Source organism: Chanos chanos, chromosome 3 (genome assembly GCF_902362185.1).
Source record: "Chanos chanos chromosome 3, fChaCha1.1, whole genome shotgun sequence".
Lineage (NCBI taxonomy): Eukaryota > Metazoa > Chordata > Actinopteri > Gonorynchiformes > Chanidae > Chanos > Chanos chanos.
Window position 1 is genome coordinate 45,455,276 of NC_044497.1, and position 22,500 is coordinate 45,477,775.

Consider the following 22,500-nt stretch of genomic DNA (forward strand, 5'->3'; position numbering starts at 1 on the left):
GGACACTGAGCTGTGGAAACACACACACAGACAGACAGACAATACAGTGTCGTAGTGTCTCAGCTCATGTTATCTCTTCAGTTCAGTAGGTGTGTGTGTGTGTGTGTGAGAGAGAGAGAGAATACTGAGCCATGGGAGTGTATGTCTTTAATTACTACAGTCAAATGTTAAGGGGGTAAATTACAGTGAGTAGTAATCACCCCATACCCTCCATCTCTCTCTTCCTCTCCCTCTCTCTCTTGCTCTCTCTCTCTCTCTCTCTGGTAAAGAAAGAGTGGATAGAGGGATAGAGGGAAGGAGGGGGGCATCTATGTTCTCCTATCAGTGATCTGGCCTCCCCCCCCCCCCTCCTCTGTCCCTTCATGTCCTCTGTGGGATTTCTATTGCCATCTGATCTAATATTAATGCACTGCTCTGTCTCTGTTCACTAATCCTCCGCCAATTCATATTATCTGTCAATCATTTACAGATCCAGAGGTGCGCAGGACATTCCCAGAGGAGTACACTGACCAGGTTTGGAATGCATAATTCGCTGTCTTTTTTCTCTCCCTCTCTCTCTCTCTCTCTCCCCCCCCCCTCCCTTTTCTCTCTTTTTTTACATATGTCTCACCCTCTGTCTCTGTTTGTGTGTAAGTTGTTTTATATCTGTGCGTGTGTGTGTGTGTTGTCTGTCATAAAGTAGAAGTCTAATTTAAGTGGGAGATACATAAGAATTGACTATACCCTGTACACTTTGTACACCAGAACTAAAAACCAGCACATCCTCGTGCCAGTGGTGATTCTAATTCTGCCCCTCCATTTTGTGTTGTCTCTCTTTAAATCGATGTTAATTTGTTGATTTCATTTCATTAAAATCATTTGAGCTGTACTCTAAAAACTGAAAGAGTAACCGCTGAGGTCTCTTCACTTTTCTCCTCCCTTCATCAGTCCTAATGAAAACAGAACCCTCTCTCTCTCTCTCTCTCTCTCTCTCTCTCTCTCTCCCTCTCTCTCTCACTCTCTCTCACTCTCACTGTCCAGTCAATTTTCCTGCTCTCTTTGATACACACATGCTTGGAGTTGTCTGAATAAGACAGCTGCTGGCCACTGCTTTCTTTGTATGTTGTGTGCATTGATTTTTTTTTTTTTTTGTTATTATTAATGCGGAGGGGTTTTATTTCACTTTGAGCACACTCTTTTGAAGAATTCTCTGAACTCCACAGACTACTTTACAATCTTTTTTTAAAAAATTTTTTACTCTTGAACACTTGTTTTAACTCTTGAACACACATACAGACAAAGGAAGAGTTTCTCTGTGTATTAATGTGACTAATGTAGCTTGTTATTGTCCTTGATCTGCTTAAGCTGTGTCCCTTGTATGTTGGTGTTGTATAGTGTTGTTTTTGACCGTGGCTGTTTATGTCAAGTCGTAAAATAATTGTGAGAAAGATAAAAACTGATAAGAGTTTGACTTTTTTGTGTGGAGTGAAAGGTTTAATTAAATCGAACACTGTTAATAAGCACTACAGTGCTTGTAAATGAATAACTGAATCAGTCTTTAAATTGGCTTAATGTGATTTTAATGTGACAAAAGTAAAAGATCAAAGGCTTCAATAAAGGTTTCTCACTCGCTTCTCACAGCAGATGACACGAACGTCAGTTGTTCTGTCTCAAATAACAGTCACACCGGCAACGGTCTGGCTGTGGGAGAGAGTGTGTGTGTGTGAATGTGTTTGTGTGTGTTGGCTTGGGTGAGGTTGTAGTAATGGTGTGGTCAGTTCTCTTAATTACAGTTCACCTGAACACTCAGCCAAGCATATGATAGAGCAGACAGACACCTGGCAGGGCAGATGGAACTAGCATCGACAATTCTAGACACACACAGATACACACAGACACACACACACAAACATCTGGGTTGATATGTGGAGTATGATATATATGTGTCTGTATATGTTTTAGAGAAATCATTTTACAAGTAATTTTCTATGAGAAGGAGGAAACTGAGAGAGAGAGAGAGAGAGAGAGAGAGAGGAGGAAAAGAAGGAGAGATGGAAAAATAGAAGTGAATGTTGATTGCAATGGGCTTCAGTTGAGTTCCGATCTACTAAACTGCAATAAGGCTTCGACACACTCAAAGGTGATGTTACCCATCTCCTGCCAGAGGAGAGAGAGAGAGAGGGAGGAAGAGCGGAGGAGACAGAGAGAGAAGTGTGTTTAGAGAAAAAGGCAGTGAAAAGAAAACAAGAATAGGAACAGAGGAGGGAGACAGTGAGGGACAGAGAGGATCTGTCTAATGGAGCCTCTCCTCCAGACAAATAGAACATTTCCTTTCTTCTTTCTCTTCTGTGTGTGATTTCTGGAACAGATGTGTGAAAAAGCAGCTCTCTTTCATCTGCACGCTTGTCCTCCCCTTCTTCTCCCACAGACTAATGCAGAAAAGTGAATTATTGACACAACCTATTAGTTCAGTTCGTCTGACAGTGTAACACGCACACAGAGAGAGAGAGAGAGAGAGAGAGAGAGAGGCAGAGGTAGATGCAGATGGAGATCACAGTCAGAGGACATAGGGAAGAGAGTGGGGTCATTTGTTTATGTGTATCACCTTCCAAAGTGCAAGGTCTAAAAAGGTATGTTGTTAATACAAGTTTTAGGTACCAGGTAACTCACACACACACACGCACACAGACATACACATACACCGCTCATACAGGATACAAAACCTGTCCTCATGTGTTGCATGCTCAACATTGCACATTGGTCTGTGATTGAGATCCAAGATTACATTCTATAATTCTATAATGTGTGTGTTTGTGTATATATATATATATATATATATATATATATATATATATTTTTTTTTTTATGTGTGTGTGTGTGGGAAAGGGACTTCTGTCTTTGTAGTTGTTTGCATATAAAGCTGTATGTGTAGATATGAATGTGTGAGCTAGTGTTGTGTGTGCTTGTAAGTAAATGTGTGTGTAGGGCTGGTTTGGAGGTACATAAATACAGTTAAATTGTATATAAAGGTGCTGCCAGTTGTGGAGTACTGTAAATAGGAAGTGGCAGTCGACTCCAAGACTGCCAGCTGCCCACTTTGACACAAACACACATGTACACACACAGCAGTAACTTTAATAACATGGCAGTGAACACAGGAGTAGGAGGGGGTGTGTGTGTGTGTGTGTGTGTGTGTGTGAATGAAAGTGGGGGTAGACTGCAATTAAAAAGTGGGCTTTGCTCACAAGGGAAATGGTGAGTGTCAAAGCAAGATGGACAGCACCTTGTGTTGTGGGACCAGCACACCCACAGAATATCAAAAATCTGTTTCCCGGTCTTTAGAATAACTTAGCTGTCTCTGTGTTTCAGGAATGATGGACGATTATTGGTTTTGGTCTATTTCAAAACATCTGAGCGTTTTCTTATATATGTGTTGTAATGGTCTTGCTTTGTATTAAAGTGTGAGTGTTTGGATACCTCTCTACCGAATGGTTTTACCTTCACCTTTTCTTCATATTAAGCAGCTGAGTCATGGACAAGAATAGAAAAAAAATCAAAGCACTTTATGTAATTAGTATTAGCAGTAGAAAATGATGGTGTATATCTTGGCAGGAAAAAAAATGTCACACAGTCTCTTCCTCTGCTGTTTGATTTGCTACAAACACACTATCCATGCCTCAGCAAGCGTAAAAGTTACACAATATAAAAAATAATTGTCATCTATATCATTCTGTTAAAAAAAAATTCTGAATGAGCATTTTTTAGTAGCAGTTAGATGATTATGTTCATGCCTGAATCTTTATGCCTAATCCAAGTATAGATATATGCTAATCTTTATGCCTAATCCTGTTAGATGTATTCTCCAGTCTTAATGCCTAATCCTGTTACAGGTACACTCTTATTTTTATGCCACTGTAGGTATACATTTGTCTTTGTGCCTGATCATAGTACCGTTATGGGGTTTTTTTTCTTTATACTTTATTAAGTAAAATAACTCCGTATTAAATCTCTTTGTATCGTGTGAAACTGACTGGACAGTCAGTGAAAAAAAAACCAGATCTGTGTTTAGATGTGGCTGAAGAGAGAGAGACACAGCTGGTTAGAGCACTGATAGATCAGAGATGTTCCTTCCATCTGGTTCTTCATGGCTCCACCTCACTTTTCCACTGTGGCTATGTTATGTGCTTACGTATTTGCCCAGGTAAAGGCCCCCTCGCCAAGCTAGCAAACAAGGTTGTCATAGAGACAATCAGCGAGTACATGGCAGTGTGAGAGAGTATAAATGTGTGTGTGTGTGTGTGTGCGCTTTGTAACTGATTTCTCGCAGGTGTGTACGTGTATGCTGTGTGCCAGATCTAACAGAGGTGTGTGTGTTTGTGGGTAACCACCATGCAGGTGTGGCTCCTGTGCTCTCAGGTGTGTGTGTGTGTGTGTGTGTGTGTTTATCTTGCTCCCACCTGTTCCCCAGTGCCAACCTCAGTCCCTGTAGCGTCACTCGGGCCGGGCTTTGGGACGCAGCGCCATGGTAACCCCATTGCCTGGGTCATTCCCAGGGGAGAGTGAGAGTTTTTGGACTTGTTGTAGGAACCTTCTGTCTGGGTTGAGCTCTCAGGCCTCTCCCCTTCTCCTCTTACCTTCCCTGGAGAGCCAGGCTTTGTTTAAGACTCCTGGGGCCCTAATCCAGGGGAGGAGGGGAGTGTTGTTGCCCTCTGGTCCCCCCCCCCCCACCTCCCCATGAACTGGTGTCCATATGGTGGGGCAGCTCTCCCCCAGGGCCCTGTTAGCACTGCTCAATCTAAAACACACACACACACACACACCTATGTTTAATTTCTTTTGTGTCTGTTGTGATGTCCTCTATGATGGACTGCATCAATATTGTTATGTCATCCATCATTCTCTCTCTCTTTCTCTGTTATTCTCTCTGTCTCTCTCAGTCTTTCCTTTTGAACATCGCCTTCTTTCTGTTCCTTGTCTTATCAGCTTCTCATACTGTCTGCTGCTCTGTAATGACCAATTACACTTCAAACTATCAGATGTATTAATGTGCTCTCTCTCTCTCTCTCTCTCTCTCTCTCCCTTTCTCTCCCCTCCCTCCCTTCTCCTCCCAACAGGAGAGTCTTCAGACCCTGCCTAAGTTCTGTTTCCCCTTCACTGTGGACAGGTAAGTCATTTCCACATTAGTGTCATGTGGAGTGAGGATCTGTGCTGGGATCTGTGAGGCGAGAGGAAGTTGGGGGAATCTCAGTTTGTTAGTGTTCCCTTGAGCTACTGTAGCTGGTGCCTACCATTAGAGTGAGCACACACATACACACACTGTTACATCTAGACATATTTATTGATTGAATAGATGTTCTTATCCAAAAGCAGTATTAATAGTTACTTCAACAGATACACACACACACACACACACACACACAAAGCTTTTATGCTCTGATTGCACTCATCATGGTAAAGGAGTATGGATAGTGGATATGGACATATGATAGAAGTGGTCTGAGTGTGAGAACTAATAGCTCTCTCTCTCTTTCTCTCTCTCTTTCAGTCTGTGTGTGGGGCAGGTTGGGCAGAACTTTACCTTTGTTCTGACTGATATTGAGAGTAAACAGAGATTTGGATTCTGCCGTCTGTCATCTGGAGCACATAGCTGCTACTGCATTCTGAGGTGAGTGTGTGTCTATACATGTACGTGTGGCAGTGCTTGTGTAAGCGTATCAATTCTAAAAGCTGAAGATGTGCTCACTGTGACCTGACCTGATTGGCTAATCGGACAGTGACATCACACCTTGTTAGGCTTCATAATTTCAATTCTTTCAATTTTTTTCCTCCTCAGGGATGAATCAGTCTGTGACGATTCACATTCCTTCATGCCATAAACGCAAACACAAATTTACAGAATCTGTCAGGCCCTCCAACACGTCTTAAAATACAAACCATACACACATACACTCCCTCTCAACCAACAAACCTTACCAAGCACAACCACACACTCACATTCTCCCATAACTCCTCCCCGTAACCACACACACACACACACACACACACACACACACACACACACACACACACACACACACACACACACATTCACCTGTCATTTGTCTTTCAGCAGTGCTACATCAGTCATCAGTACTCCTGATGACCACATTTCTTTCCGGTTTGAATACAACTCTTTGAACTCTCTTTTTTGGACGTTCAGCTTTTTAAAATGTCAAAATGTCACAGTTTTATTCACACAGGGACACACACACAGAGGACTCACAGGAGTATAAATTAACCAAACGAGTTTTTTTAGTAAATCCACTCCAATGTCCATGTCAGAAAGAAATCAGATCAGACAGATTTAAAATGTTGGCACAAGTTAAATGAGGTTATTTTTAAATTGGTATTTCCGTGTGTGTGTGTGTGTGTGTGTGTGTGTGTGTGTTAGAGAATTGTGTTGAATTATTTGTGATGTATTTTATTCGCCTTCAAGACCTGGACACTGCAAATGTTCTTTCTTTTTCTGCTACATACTCTTTTTCTTCCCCCTTTTCTCTCCTATTGTCTCTGTCCTCTTTCCCTTTCGCTCCCTCTCCCTTTCTTTCTCTTTCTCTCCCTCTCCCTTTCTCTCTCACTCTCTCTGTGCTTTAATTGAGCAGAAACACGTGAAAGGCTTAGGCATATCTGGGGGGATTAGTCTACTCTTAGCACTGAATGCAACATGCTGCTAGTGTTTTGGGAGGCAAAGTTCTTTTTCGGCAATGAATGTAGTCAGGGTGACCTTTGACCCTGATCCCTGTTGACACAGGTCATACAGGCTGCAACCACAGACGGCTCTGTGGGACTCGTTCAGTCATTCATTCGCTCTTTATTCACTTATTCTTAATGTGAGAGAGAAAGGAGAAGAGAGGGCAGAGGGATGGAGTGTGACTCTAACTTTTGTATTTAATGCAGCTCTAGGTTTTCCCAGTGCCTTGGAATCAGAGGTTACAGACCAGTACCACCACATTCTAAGAACATTCCAGAAATATATCAAAATCAAACTGAACAGTTATTCTACATTTGTCATTCACCTGATGAGTGAACATTTGATCTTAGTGGTCATGCAAATCCATCAGGTTATAGGGTTGTAATTTTCGCGCTCAGCTTATTAATTAAAGCGATATTTTCTGTCTGTCTCACAGTTTAGCATCTCTTACATCAAACACGCAAGAATTAGTGTACATAGAAACAGTCTTTGGACCAGGGAGAGTGTTTCACCTGAAGTAACCAGCAATCATTTAAAATATGAGAGGAGAGAATAAAGAAGAGAACAAGACAGAGGGAAAGGGGGAGCTAAAGGGAGAGGTAGAGGTGGGGTGAGGGAAATGGTTGAGAGTGAGATAAAGAGAGAATAAGCAAAGGAGGTATTATGTGACAGGAGAAAAAGAGTTTATAGGGTGAGAATGACATATGATAAAAAAGCATGGCAGAGAGAGAAAACAGGAGTTGAATCCTGTCTTTTGACTAGAACTCATATACAGTTGTGGGGTGTGTGTGTGTGTGCGCGTGTGTGCGCGTGTGTGTGCGCGCGCATGTGTGTGTGTGTGTGCGTGTGTGTGTATTAAGCCCAGTATGAGGTCTGTGTGTGTAAAGATCAGAGCTGTAGTGGGTCTGACCTGACCTTGTCTTCCTCAGGGTGACCATTATAACTCTAGCCAATCTCTGATCCTCACTCACTAAGCCAAGCACACCACCAATAGGCAATTGATTAGTTTCCCTCTCAGTAGAGCTGAATGGGCTTTGTGTCTGTGTGTGTGTTTGGGGGATGTTTCATGGCTGTTAATTAGTCTAATTAGCTGTTGAATTTTACTGATTTAATTACATGTCCCTCACTGCACACTAAAGTAAATCTATTTAACCGTGAAAACACCCTTTTCTGCTCACGTAAATACACACTATCTAAAAGAACTATTCCTGAATCCGACGGGTCTCTCAAGATGGAGACAATACAGAGTGAATGTGCTTATTTCTGTAGCATGGACCATCTTAGTGTCATTTCTGCTGACAAAGAGCAAAGTCAAAACTCCCTTAAGTCAGGCTATGTTTTCTTAACTGGAGCTGCTGTTTTATCCACTAAAACAAGCCCAGCTCAGAAGGCAGAATAATGTGTACTTGTCTGAGTGTAAGGGAGGTTTTGACTGACTTAAATTTACCTGCTGTGAAGCCGGATCTTCTGTTGTGAGGTTGTTTGGTGGGGATTTGAGGACTCTGTGTGTGTGTGTGTGTGTGTGTAGGAGCCTGTTAAACATGGTTTTGGCGGAAGGGGCAGCGGCAGTCACACGGGATTCATTCACTTCCAGACAATTAAAGAGCCCGTTGACGCATTTATTACTCCCTAACACACACACACACACACACACACAAACGCGCATGTGTGCGCACGCACGCACGCACGCACCCTCTCACTCCAAAGAGCGGTGACGGCTGCTAGCTTGGCTCTGAGCATCTCTGAGTGTTTACAGGAGTTAAAAGAAACAGCACCAACACTGAGGCTTCGTTACTGCATTACAGCCATTTACAGGTCACACCTTTACAGTGGAGTCACACTACAGATCACATACAAATGTGTCTTTCTGTGTGCAAGCATGCACATCTGTCTGTGTGTGTGTGTGTCTGACGAGGCAAGAAGGTCATGCAGGTTTATAGTGTGTGTTGTAATAAAGTTGTCACGTTCGGGAGTATGAGAGCTGTTAGATGGATCCAAACACATTGCTGAGCTAAACATGTTAAACTCACACACACATCTGTTCACACACAAAAACCCACTGTCTCACATTAAGAAACATCATACACACACAGACCCATACACACACACACACACACTAATATGCAGGCTCTCACACACTCATTATACAAATGTGCGCGCACACCCACACACCCACACACAGTCATTAAGCTTGCTGTAGCGGCTGCTTTATGCTTGTCAGTGCTGTGAGTGTTGCTGCTCTCGGCGCTGACCTCTGGCCTGTGAGAACGAGGCTTAGGAGAAGGGGAAGTTTTTGGTTTCTAGATGAAAAGCAGTGTTGCTCCTACCTCCATAAATCCAGGAGGTCTCTGAGCCTGTCAAATGGCCCGGACCACTCGTTAAAATTTCATTTGCTGCTCCTGGTACTCTGCTGCTGTTCTGTTCACTTCCTTCCACTTTTTTTTTCTTGGGGGGTGGGGTGGGGTGGAGGAGGGGGGTCGGGGCGTAGCGCCCTGAGTTCCAGCTCTCAGAGTTGAACTATAGTGGCTGTTACTGGTCTTTTTCACACGGCCAGTTCTGTCCAGTCTGACTTCATATCCCCCTTCTCTCTCTCTCTCTCTCTCTCTCACTCTCTTGTACACACACACAAACACTCACACGCACGCACACACACACACACACACACACAGACTTATATGACCCAGAATCAGAATCACAGTGCATTTGCAGGTGTGAATAGTTGAAATGTGAATCTCATGTTTTTGGTCTCTTCTGTTTGCTCTTTTATTGTGTTGAAGTCTTTTTCAAGGCCATCTTTCCGTTTATTTAAGCTCATCTTTACAGAGCTCCCCTTTGTGAGGGTGGATTTTGTGCTGCATGGTTAATTACTGGCTAATTTGATCAGTTTTCTACAGACCCTTATTTTGGAGAGTGTCCTTGCACGCTGACACGTCCACTGTGACATTGCTTTTCTTCCTCTCTCATTCTTTCACTCTCATCATTCCTCTGTGTCACTTTTGGAGTTAGATGTCTGTGGATGAACAAGTACCAGATGTTCCAGTCTCATATGAGTCCATTATCCTCCACCCTGTCTGTTCTCTCTCTCTCTCTCTCTCTCTCTCTCTCTCCATTAAATACGGAGAAACAAATGTGTTTCAAATTTGGCCAATATTAAAAACTTCGACCTCTCAGTGTGACAACAGGAAACTAGGCACATGCAGACACACAAGTTAAATGACTGTAGTTAAACACAGGTGTCTTGACCGCTGTGGAATCAATATTAGATTTTTATTCCTGAGTTTTAGGAATTAGACGTTTATGAGACAGTGTGTCAGTATGAATGTAATCTGTGCTGGCTGTTTGAGGGCTGAGCACTTCCTCTGACGGACTACTCAGCTCCTCAGCGTTTTGCTACCTGTTACCTCCACTCTCAAACAGCACCATGTTAATCACTCTTACCATACCAGCCAATAACACATTTCTTGATTCATTTGTGCTTTATACAGATGGTAATCGTTTGTTGCACTGCACCCTCAGGTCAATAAATCTTTGTTGGATTCAGTTCAAGTCACGTCAAGTCAATTCAGTTCCGTTCATTTGAGTTCAGCTGAGTTGAGTTCAGTTGAGTTTAGTTGAGCTGAATTCGCAACACAGAGTATACAGTACCCATGATTATTTGTCACCCGTCCTCTGTTTTGGGTTAGTGTGTGATGGGGAGACAACATTTACAGATACTCAATAAGAGTTTGAACCCTTGACTCTGCTGACTCATTCTAAATCAGTCCAGTTCATTGTCATTCTCTTTCTTAATTTCTCTCTTTCTCTCTCTCTCTCTCTCTCTCTCTCTCTCCCTCCTTCTCTCTCTGAAACAGAGCCTTCGGCTTCACCCCTGTATAAACTGATACATATGCATCAGTGCTCAAGCTCATCTGGTACATTAATATGAAATGAGCTCAACTTTATTACAAACTGCCCAGGAGAGAAGGGATGTAGCCAGAGAAAGAGAAGTAGAAACAGAGAGACAGTGTAAGAGTGAGCGAGAGACTGACTCTCTCAAAGTCAACAATGTTTAGCAGCTACCTCAGCTCATCAAATTCTGAATTTTATGGAGCACCTCATGTGTGATCTAGGCTGTGAAGCACACTCGATGGTTTTCACTTTATCTGTGTATGCAGGTCACATAACCGACACACGCACTGTAACGCACACACTAGACCTGCTGGCCTGTCACCTGTAGGGTAGCACTCACTCTCTCCTCCCTGCTGAATAGATTACAACCAAGAAAAAAAAACCTCTATCTGCACTTTCTCCCTCTCTCTCAGTTACTATTCCTCTCATTCTCTCTCACACACACACACACATACAGAAAGAGCGGGGAGGTGTCCTGTCCTTGTTTCCCGCAGTGTGTGTGTGTTTGTGTGTGTGCTGAGTGACAAGAGTAAGGTGTGCAGTGTCTGTGTGTGTTAGCGTTGGCTCATCTCCCTAGAGAAGCTCTGACAGGTGTGTTACAGGATGTCTGGTACTCAAACCACGGTGGGGGAGGAGAGCATACATCACAGCCCAGCTGCCACTGCTGCTATACAGCTACTGAACATAACTACTGAACACTGTATGTACAGAGCACAGGTCTACACGCACAGGAAACATTGGCCACTGAAGACGACTCTGAACACACCATTTACTGAGCACAGCCCCACACTACGACAGTTAATAAACCCCAGTCCAATGACTTAACACAGGCCCAACTACTACGACCGCTCAACACAGCAAAAATTCCACCTCTTTGGCAACGCCGACCAACGTGTTGAGCCGACGAATTATTGTAGTCCATTCTCTGGGTAGTTCTTTTCCTCACTGGAAGTTTGACCAGGGAGTTGAAGGAATTAGAAGATTTTGTGAAAGCAGATTTTCAAGTATTATCTAACTTGTTTGATGTCCTCCCATGGCAAATCCCAAACTTTCCACATAAAAGTTTTTGTTTGACACCGTGTCTGTTGGTCTGGCCGATGGTCTAATGAGTTTATTTGATTCTTGGTTAGCTTAGTCCCATTAAATGTTGACAGTACGGTCTGTCTTAATGTTTCCCGGTCTTACACCAGATTGTGCTTGTAAATCAGCAAGTTTGAGGTAATCCCTGTTGAGAGAGGCACCACCGCATAGTGAAAGAGAGAGCGAGAGAGAGGAAGAGAGAGAGGAATTAACTCTGCAGCCCTTCAGTTTTAGCTCTAACTTCTTAAAAAACAGATTTGTAAATCCTCTGGATTGAATATCTGTGGTTTGGGCTGGAAATCACCTTTCTGTCTGTCAACCGCTGTGTTTCAGGAAGGATGTTAGCTATTGCAGGGTTAGTCAGGGTCGTTCTGTGTGCGTGCGTGTGTGTGTTTGTGTGTGTGTGTGTCTCCGCCACAGTAATGAGGTGCTGGGCTGGAGCCCTTCTGTTCACTGACGACACAATTAAAGCAGAAAAAGAGATAGCTGTCTGTGCATCTCCTCGTATCGCTTTGGATGTAAATAAAGCTAGAGCTCCTAAATGAGCTGTTTGGAGCGATCTTCCGTCTCTCTCTCTCTCTCTCTCTCTCTCTCTCTCTCTCTCTCTCTGTGCCCTAATGAGAGCAGCACAGTCTTTCAGCGCTGTCACACTGCCCCAGACACACAACCTCACTGACAAACACTTTAATTAGACTGAAGACTAGTGACATTGCAGGGCCAAGATGCTTCTCTCCTAGAGATGGACAGAGATAGCGAGTGTCATTAGGCATCGTTCTCTTGTCTGGTCACAGCTGTGTTTTTTTTTTTTGTTTTCCCTTTTTCACTCGCTAAATTTTATGTTTTTTGTCCGTCTAGAGGTCTGTCCCATCTCTCTCTCTCTCTCTCTCTCTCGCTCTCTTTCTGTCTCTCTCTCATACTCCTCTGTGGGCATGGGGCAACACCTTCTCTGATCTTTACTGTGACTTGCACAAGCGCATGCACACACAAACACATAGCCGTCCTGAATTCTGAAGGTAGGATTTGTGAGCGGGCGACACAGCTGTTGTGTAGTGAGTGAGTGAAGGCTGGAAGTATCCAGAGAGGAATGGTGTGGGAGTGTGTGTGTGTGTGTGTGTGTGTGTGTGTACACACTGGCATGTATGTGTGTGTTTGTTTCTCATCAAAATGACAAGCTGACAGACAGAGCTCCTAACCCACTCAGAGTAACCAGCCTCAAAACAGCTGTCTCAGATCTTCAAAACACTGGCTCCCATTACAGCCGAACAGAGACACACATACAGAGAAAACATCTCAGAACCATCCAGTGCCCTTTGCACATACACAAAAACCATACACAAAAAAATTTCTCTTATTTTGAACAAACGCAAACTGAACACAAATGGTGAAATATGTAATTAAACATTTCAAAGAAAACATTTGGGTGTGTGTTTCATTCTTTCCCAAATTTTCTTAACGAGGAGCAGACCAGTGGATAGTAAGCGGTCCAGTCTGTTCCATATCTTACTTTATTCTGTTATCTGTATTTATAGATGCTATGTATAATCATGATTTTGTCTTAATGCCTGGTACCGCTGTATAAACATTGTCTTTGTTTTGTTTGTATCTGTCCTAATATTAATGCTTTTAGGTTTAGAATGCTAATAAATTCTTTAGACAGGGCAGAGAATGGGCACACAGAGTAATTGTATGGAATATGTGATCTTTGTGTTTTTGGAAAAAAAAAAAAAAAAGATTGTGTCACCTCCGTATTTTAGCTTTAGCTCCGAGTGAAATCTTTTTTTTTTTTGTTTCCCTCAGTTATCTTCCATGGTTCGAGGTGTTCTACAAGTTGCTGAACATCCTGGCCGACTACACTATCAAAGGCCAGGCAAGTCTCTTATACGTCCGTATGTAATCAATCAGTATTACAGCAGCAACACAGTCACAGTCACAGCACGCTCCTCTCTCACACTGCTATTCAACAGTTCTCTCTTTACTGTTTTTGTTCCACCTCTTCACTGTTTCTTATTTTTTTCTTTTTATATGCGTGAGTGTGCGTTAGAACTCAATGCACTACAGCACATGTGACGTGTAATGTTGGGATCTGTGTTTGGTTTTCTCTATTCAAGGTCACATATCATACGTTCTGATGACGTGTCTATGCGTTTGCGTGCTCATGCATTTGTGTGTGTGTGTGTGTGTGTGTTTTAGGACAGTCAGTGGAAGGAGATGTTGGAATCCCTTCACTCCATGCCTATCCCTGAGCCAGGAGATCCTGTTCATCTTAGTGTGGTGAGTTACACACACACACACACACACACACACACACAGTCACTGAGAAATACTGTGTGCAAAATCATATGCTGAGAACCCAGCTATTTTTCACAGGGCTTGGTCTCTACAGTATGTAATGTTCATAGGAGACATCGTATTGACTGTCTAAATTGCTATACTAGCAATTCAGTGAATTCAGCAACAAAACTGAAAGGCTTTAACCGTCGGTATTGAACAGGGCATTTGTGTAGACCTCAGTTGTTTTTAAAGTTTATTGTTTATCAGTACAGGCTTACGAAACTCCAAAAGTGTTTTCTGTCATCGTGCTCAGTGAAGTGGTCCCTGTCAGGATATATGTTAACATGTAACTGAATAGTTGTTTAAAATATAGTCTTATCCCTCATTCTCTCTCTCTCTCTCTCTCTCTCTCTTTCTTTCTCTCTCTCTCTTTCTTTCTCTCTCTCTCTTGCTCTCTCCCCAGCATTCCTTTTTCAGAGTGCCTGACATTAGGGAACTTCCCAGCATTCCTGAGAATGTGAGTATGATATTTTATCTCTCCCTCTCTCTTTCCCTTTTTCATCATTGTTCATAAAGTATAGTACAAACCTTATCTATGTTATCTTGACAGTGATAAAGCTCCACAAATTTCTGAAGTGTTGCCTTACAGTACAACTTAAGCTCTGGTGTCTAAACAGTTTCAGTGGTAATGTTGCAATGTCAGTCTTTATACTAGAATGTCATCTGTGCTTTCTCAAAACAGATCATATCACAGATTATATCACAGATCATATCACAGATCTGTTCTCATGTTCCCATCTCTGCTGACATTACTCATATGTGCGCATGCACACACATGTATGCGCACAAACACACATGCACATGCACATGCACATACACACGTGCGCAAACACACACACGAAGATACCGGTTTCCTACTGGTTGAAAGATGCCATCCTTACATCTGTCCTCAGTCAAGCTGCTCCTCCACACAGAGTCTCTGCCTCTCCTTTAGTCAGTGATTCACAGAAATGTTCACATTTAAGTGAGACAGTATTTTAAATCTATCAGCCATTAAAATGTATTGGATTTCAGGAAGCACCTTATCTGGAAAGACTAGTCTTTCACATTTGTTTAGTAGGCTCAAAGCGTCTAGACACTCATGGTCTTTTCCCTGTCTTCACAACTAACATCTCTCGTGGTATTGTTGTTGTTGTTTGTTTTCTTGCAGAGAAACCTAACAGAGTATTTTGTAGCCGTAGATGTCAATAACATGCTCCATCTGTATGCTAGTCTGCTTAACGAACGACGAGTCCTCATCTGCTGTAGCAAACTCAGCACTGTGAGTACTTTAGAATCTCTCTTCTCTTCTCTTCTCTTCTCTTCTCTTCTCTTCTCTTCTCTTCTCTCTTCTCCTCTCTCTTCTCTTCTCTTCTCTTCTCTTCTCTTCTCTTCTCTTCTCTTCTCTCTTCTCCTCTCTCTTCTCTTCTCTCTTCTCTTCTCTCCTCTCCTCTCCTCTCCTCTGCTCTCCTCCACCCATCCCATATTTGGCCTGTGATATAAGTCCATAGTTCTTTCTGCAGGTTGACAGGCCCAGTGTCTGTAGAGCAGTGTTTGACTTTGCTGCTGTGTCATGTTTCTACAAGAGTCTATATCAGGTGTTGCTGTTATGTGTCTGTAGAGTAAAGTGTAAGTTTGACTTCTCTTTGTGTGTCTGTAGAGTAAGATGTAAGATTGATTTCTCTTTGTGTGTCTGTAGAGTAAGATGTAAGTTTGATTTGTCTTTGTGTGTCTGTAGAGTAAGGTGTGTGTTTGATTTGTCTTTGTGTGTCTGTAGAGTAAGGTGTGTGTTTGACTTCTCTTTGTGTGTCTGTAGAGTAAGATGTAAGATTGATTTCTCTTTGTGTGTCTGTAGAGTAAGGTGTAAGTTTGATTTGTCTTTGTGTGTCTGTAGAGTAAGGTGTGTGTTTGATTTGTCTTTGTGTGTCTGTAGAGTAAGGTGTGTGTTTGACTTCTCTTTGTGTGTCTGTAGAGTAAGGTGTGTGTTTGATTTCTCTTTGTGTGTCTGTAGAGTAAGGTGTGTTTGACTTCTCTTCGTGTGTCTGTAGAGTAAAGTGTAAGTTTGATTTGTCTTTGTGTGTCTGTAGGGTAAAGTGTAAGTTTGATTTCTCTTTGTGTGTCTGAAGAGTAAGGTCTCAGTTTCATTTCTCTTTGTGTGTCTGTAGAGTAAGGTGTGTGTTTGACTTCTCTTTGTGTGTCTGTAGAGTAAGGTGTGTGTTTGACTTCTCTTTGTGTGTCTAAAGAGTAAGGTGTGTGTTTGATTTCTCTTTGTGTGTCTGTAGAGTAAGGTGTAAGTTTGATTTGTCTTTGTGTGTCTGTAGAGTAAGGTGTGTGTTTGACTTCTCTTTGTGTGTCTGTAGAGTAAGGTGTGTGTTTGACTTCTCTTTGTGTGTCTGTAGAGTAAGGTGTGTGTTTGACTTCTCTTTGTGTGACTGTAGAGTAAGGTGTCAGGTTGACTACTCTTTGTGTGTCTGTAGAGTAAGGTGTGTGTTTGACTTCTCTTTGTGTGACTGTAGAGTAAGGTGTCAGGTTGACTACTCTTTGTGTGTCTGTAGAGTAAGGTGTGTGTTTGACTTCTCTTTGTGTGTCTGTAGAGGTGTCTGTAGGAATAGATGTATTTGTCCTATTCCCCTTTGTAGCTGAATGTGATTTATAATATCTTCATTTGTACTGGGCTCTTATTTCCTCCATGTAGAAGTTATATGAGCAAGGATAAGCACTGGATATAGTAATGTCAGACATAAATAATAACAAATAATACATAAAACCAGACCTTACAAAAACAAGACGAACTAACACAAACTAGATCACGTAATATTACCACAAACTCCGATAAGAATCAACATAATGCGGTTATACAGCATTGGACCACACAGTTCACACTCCATGTACACCTACATTATCCTCAGTCAACAACCCCCTAAGTCTCTGTTAATGCAGCTGTGTGAATGCGTGTGGATGGACAGATTTTGTAGATCGGTCTTTCAGTGTGCTGTAGTACAACATGTGTATTTACTGCACTCCCTGAAAGTGGTGCATTTAGCCACTCAAACTTCCTCTCTCTGTTTGTCTTCGCTGTTGTTGCCTCCACATTCATAGCACTAGCAGGGTGATGGGGGGGGGGCAGCTTGAGTTGGAGGGGAGAAGGGAAAAAGGGGAAAGATGAGAGGAACGCTCCTGTCATGTCCGACATGTTTGTCGTTTAAAAGCCAGTGATTGGTGTTGAGGGTTTCCTGCCTGACTGCTGCGCTGATGTTGACAGTGATGCACCGACAGGTTAGGGACACTGACGAACACTCCCATGGGTCCCACACACACCCCACCCTGCGTGAAAACACCACTCCACCAGTCCTGTGAAGGACAGGGACATCACAGGAACACTCATGTTGTGTGTGTGTGTGTGTGTGTGTGTGTACAGGGACATCACAGGAATGCTTATGTTGTGTGTGTGTGAACAGGGACATCACAGGAATGCTTAAGTTGTGTGTGTGTATGTGTATACAGGGACATCACAGGAATGCTTATGTTGTGTGTATGTGTGTGTGTGTGTGTGTGTGTGTACAGGGACATCACAGGAATGATTATGTTGTGTGTGTGTGTGTGTGTATGTGTGTGTGTGTGTGTGTGTGTGTGTGTGTGTGTGTGTGTGTGTGTGTGTCTGTCTGTTATATCCCTGGCTCAGATCAGAGGAGAGGAGGTCCAGCAGCTGTCCGGTGTGATTGACTGAAAGGTGGCTGGGAGGGGGATGTTTGATTGCTAAAGAGAGACAGAGGGAGATCACATAATAGATTCATTTGCTTTTGACATGACGTATCTTAATATAGAAACCGACTGAAATCCCACTTAGATTCCTTTGTGGTTATTTTGAGCTGTGCTTGTTTGTACGTGTGTGTGTGTGTGTGTGTGTGTGTGTGTTTGGTGTTGGAATGATATCGACGTGTCTGTGTTTGTTGGGAACGCCTGAGATTCATTAGTGGTAGCGTTCTTGTTGTCTGACACACAAAACAAAACAGACTGGGATTGAAAATGTCCAGTTCAGTTACGTCTGAAAAACGGATGGAAATTGCCAGAAATGAAACTTTTTTTGGTTTTATTTTTTTAATGAGGGAGCTCGACGACATGCCTTCCTCTGATCATGGTCTTTAAAGGCTGAGTAACCGCCTCAAGCACAGTCTCGTACAGTCTAGTATACATACGTACATACACACACACACACACACACACTCACACACACACACGTACACAGACACACATGTACACACACACACACACACAGAGGCAAATACGCTTACACATACATACACATATTCACACACATACATGTACATGCACATAAACACATACATACACACACATTCATACAGTGTTTCTTGTGCAGTGTGGTTTGGTGTCAGCAATCCACAAGGCTCTGCTGGTACAGGCCAACGGTGTCCTAAACCTGACCTCTGACTCTTCACACCTGACACCGGTGCTGAAAGGTGTGTATGTTCTTGAGTTGTCAGTCTAACGGTGCTCTGTAAGTGCTGTCTTTCCTGTCTTTCAGTTAACAGCATGTGTCCATGGAGCAGCGGCCATGTTGTATCCCATGTACTGGCAGCATGTTTATATCCCTGTGCTCCCACAGCACCTCATAGACTACTGCTGGTGAGTTTTACACACACACACACACACACACTCACACACACACACACACACACACACACACCCCTTATAGACTACTGCTGGTGAGTTTTACACACACACACACACACACACACACACACCCACACACACCCCTTATAGACTACTGCTGGTGAATTTTACACACACACACACACACACACAGTCACACACACACACACACACACACACACACCTCTCATAGACTACTGCTGGTGAGTTTTACACACACACCTCTCATAGACTACTGCTGGTGTGTTTTACACACACACACACACACACACACACACACACACACACCTCATAGACTACTGCTGGTGTGTTTTACACACACACACACACACACACACACACACACACACACACACACACACACACCTCATAGACTACTGCCGGTGAGTTTTACACACACACACACACACACACACCTCATAGACTACTGCCGGTGAGTTTTATACACACACACACACACACACACACACACACACACCTCATAGACTACTGCTGGTGTGTTTTACACACACACACACACACACACACCTCATAGACTACTGCCGGTGAGTTTTACACACACACACACACACACACACACACCTCATAGACTACTGCCGGTGAGTTTTATACACACACACACACACACACACACACACACACACACACACACACACACCTCATAGACTACTGCTGGTGAGTTTTACACACACACACACACACACACACACCTCATAGACTACTGCTGGTGTGTTTTACACACACACACACACACACACACCTCATAGACTACTGCCGGTGAGTTTTATACACACACACACACACACACACACACACACACACACACACACACACACACCTCATAGACTACTGCCGGTGAGTTTTATACACACACACACACACACACACACACACACACACACACACACCTCATAGACTACTGCTGGTGAGTTTTACACACACACACACACACACACACCTCATAGACTACTGCTGGTGAGTTTTATACACACACACACACACACACACACACACACACACACACACACACACCTCATAGACTACTGCTGGTGAGTTTTACACACACACACACACACACACAAACACACACACACACACACACACACCTCTTAGACTACTGCTGGTGAGTTTTACACACACACACTCACACACAAACACACACACACACACACACACACACACACACGGCACCTCTTAGACTACTGCTGGTGAGTTTTACACACACACACACACACACACACACACACATCTCATAGACTACTGCTGGTGAGTTTTACACACACACACACACACACACACACACACACACACACACACACACACAGCATCTCATAGACTACTACTTGTGAGCTTTACACACACACACACACATATATATGCACACACAGCACTTGAGTGTTATAAACAGGCATGCAGAACAGGACACAGTCACAGTCAGGCAGGTAAAAGGAGGTAAAAAGTAGCCCAAAAAAAACCCTCTTCAGTGGTGGCTGAGTGAGAGAGAATGGGTCTTTTGATAGGGATCCTTTAGATTGCACTTTCATTCTTTTATTCTTTTCATGGCTGCCATGGAACGAATGCTTGCAAACTTTTCTCTCATCTCTCCATTCTTTCCTCCTTTCATCTCTCTGTTTGGTTATCCTTGGATGTTCTGAGGCAGTAACCAGGGTGAAAGACTTGCTGGCCTGGCTGTTTAATTAGGCTTGGTTGTCACACACTGTGATCTTCTCAATGGCTTTGGCTTTTTATGCCGCGCTCAGTCCGAATGCTTTTTATAAACAACACAATATATTTCAGAATATGTTATTATTTCCAAAGAGCAAATCTTATCGCCCTGGCAACCTGTGTTAATTAAGGAGCTGCTGAGGCCTAGGTGATGGGATGTGTGTGTTTATGTGTGAGGGGTGGCTAATTATCGCTTTCACTCTCTCTTTTTACTGTAGAAGAGCATTAATCAGTCATACGGTGTAGACTGGGTAGTATCTGACCAGTGGCGGAGGAAAAAAATGTGCATTTGAGAGTGTGTGTGTGTGTGTGTGTGTGTGCGCAGATGGCGGAGTAGAGTGCTAATTTGATGTCACTCTTTATAAAAAAGTAGTCTGTCCTGCAGTATGTCCCTTGCTTCAGTGCCTCCTGGTAGCCTGTGTTTAACCGCAAAGATAAAAAATTAGAAAGCAGTGAAATTAGTGTCTGCCAAAATAGACACATGTTTTTTTCTGGTTTGTTTTGTGTTCTACTTATTTATTTATTTGGATTCATTACAAAACTCCCTGGAGATTTTTCCTTTAACTTTGTTCTAGTTTTTGAAGAGTTTGTATTAAGCAGGTGCCGTGAGGAGTGTGTTTTTGGTGTCAACGTGTGTGTGTGTGTGTGTGTGTGTGTGTGTTTGTCAGGTCACTGTTTTTAATGAATGTCACGGACAGAGGGAAAGATTGAGAAAGTGACAGTTAATTAGGCTCAGCCTCTAGTATCCTTCCTTCTCTCTCTCTCTCTCTCTCTCTCTCTCTCTATCCCTTCCTCCTCCTCCTCACATGCAATCCTTAGACCCAGCAGTAGTGAAACATTGAATCTCTTATCTTTGTGTGTGTGTGTATATGTGTGTGTGTGTGTGTGTGTGTGTGTGTGTGTGTGTGTGAGAGAGAGAGAGAGAGAGAGAGAGAGAGGGGGACGAATACTGTTGTTTTTTTAATGTTAATAAGGATCTTCTTTGTGTTTCTAACAGTGCACCCATGCCCTACCTCATAGGAGTCCACTCCAGTTTAATGGAGGTGAGTCTGTTACTTGTACAGAAACGCACACACTAATAGTCTTATTTATAATCCACACTTGTTGGTCACAGCAATGACTCTTAAACTCATTTAGATGCACACTCACTCAAACATTGTTAAATATATCCACATAGAGACCACACTGTCTTGGATGACAGAGACTGTTTATGGATAAAGTGTTCTTTTGGCTCTTGAAGTGCAGGAGGCTTCATATCTGTCATGGCTGCATCTCTGAGTGATGTGTGTGTGTGTGTGTGTGTGTGTGAGTGTGTGTGTGTGTGTGAGAGAGAGAGAGTTGCCCCCTGACAGACTAACTCAGACTTTTCTCCTGTATGTACTCTTCAAACCTTTGACAAAAAGCCCTTGAGTAGCAGCGTGATTTGTGTGGGTGTGGTCACAACTATTGATCCAGTTCACTGCTTATCAGGACAGGTTGCTGCCCATTCAGACAAAACGCATGAGTGTACCTTACTGTGCTCTGTGTACACACACACACACACACATACATAGACTCTCCAGACAAAGGATTAATGACCAGCAAGCTCTGACCTTCTATCAGGGGAGCAGTACTGCCCCCCCCCCCCATCCCTCTCCCTCTCCCTCTCCCTCTCCCTCTCCCTCTCCCTCTCTCTCTCTCTCTCTCTCTCTCTCTCTCTCTCTCCCTGCGATGGGCTGTACTGGTTTTCTGTATAAAGGGGTAGTGATCCTAATGTACCGCAGTATGCTTAGGGTGTTTGACCTTGTATGGTTTTGATTTATGACGCGGTTGTTTATGCAGTCATATGCACATGTATGATGAGACTGCATAGAGTGAAATACTACTGGCTGATCTGCCTGCTGTGTTTCCTCAGAGGGTGCGCAGCATGGCTCTAGATGACGTTGTGGTTCTGAATGTGGACACTAACACACTGGAGAGTCCATTTGATGACTTGCAGAATCTCCCTAACGATGTGGTGAGTTAACATACGTTACACACCTCCTCACAGCCCTCTTTATAGCTCAAGCACCTCCACATACACCTCCACCCAGCTCACCTGCCTCCATGAATTCTCCACACCTCAGAACATCCACCTC

The 22,500-nt window shown here is 43.2% G+C and overlaps 1 protein-coding gene across 1 annotated transcript in view; it reads left to right on the forward strand.

Moving 5' to 3' along the window:
• dennd1a (DENN/MADD domain containing 1A) overlaps positions 1-22,500 on the forward strand; it is a 47,734-nt gene that overhangs the window by 7,642 nt on the left and 17,592 nt on the right. The window contains exons 2-11 of the mRNA XM_030768299.1: positions 470-513; positions 5,094-5,143; positions 5,525-5,644; positions 13,475-13,544; positions 13,868-13,948; positions 14,412-14,465; positions 15,159-15,269; positions 18,531-18,631; positions 21,381-21,426; positions 22,278-22,379. Of these exons, the coding sequence (XP_030624159.1) occupies positions 470-513; positions 5,094-5,143; positions 5,525-5,644; positions 13,475-13,544; positions 13,868-13,948; positions 14,412-14,465; positions 15,159-15,269; positions 18,531-18,631; positions 21,381-21,426; positions 22,278-22,379 (779 nt within the window). The remainder of the gene's footprint in view (positions 1-469; positions 514-5,093; positions 5,144-5,524; positions 5,645-13,474; positions 13,545-13,867; positions 13,949-14,411; positions 14,466-15,158; positions 15,270-18,530; positions 18,632-21,380; positions 21,427-22,277; positions 22,380-22,500) is intronic.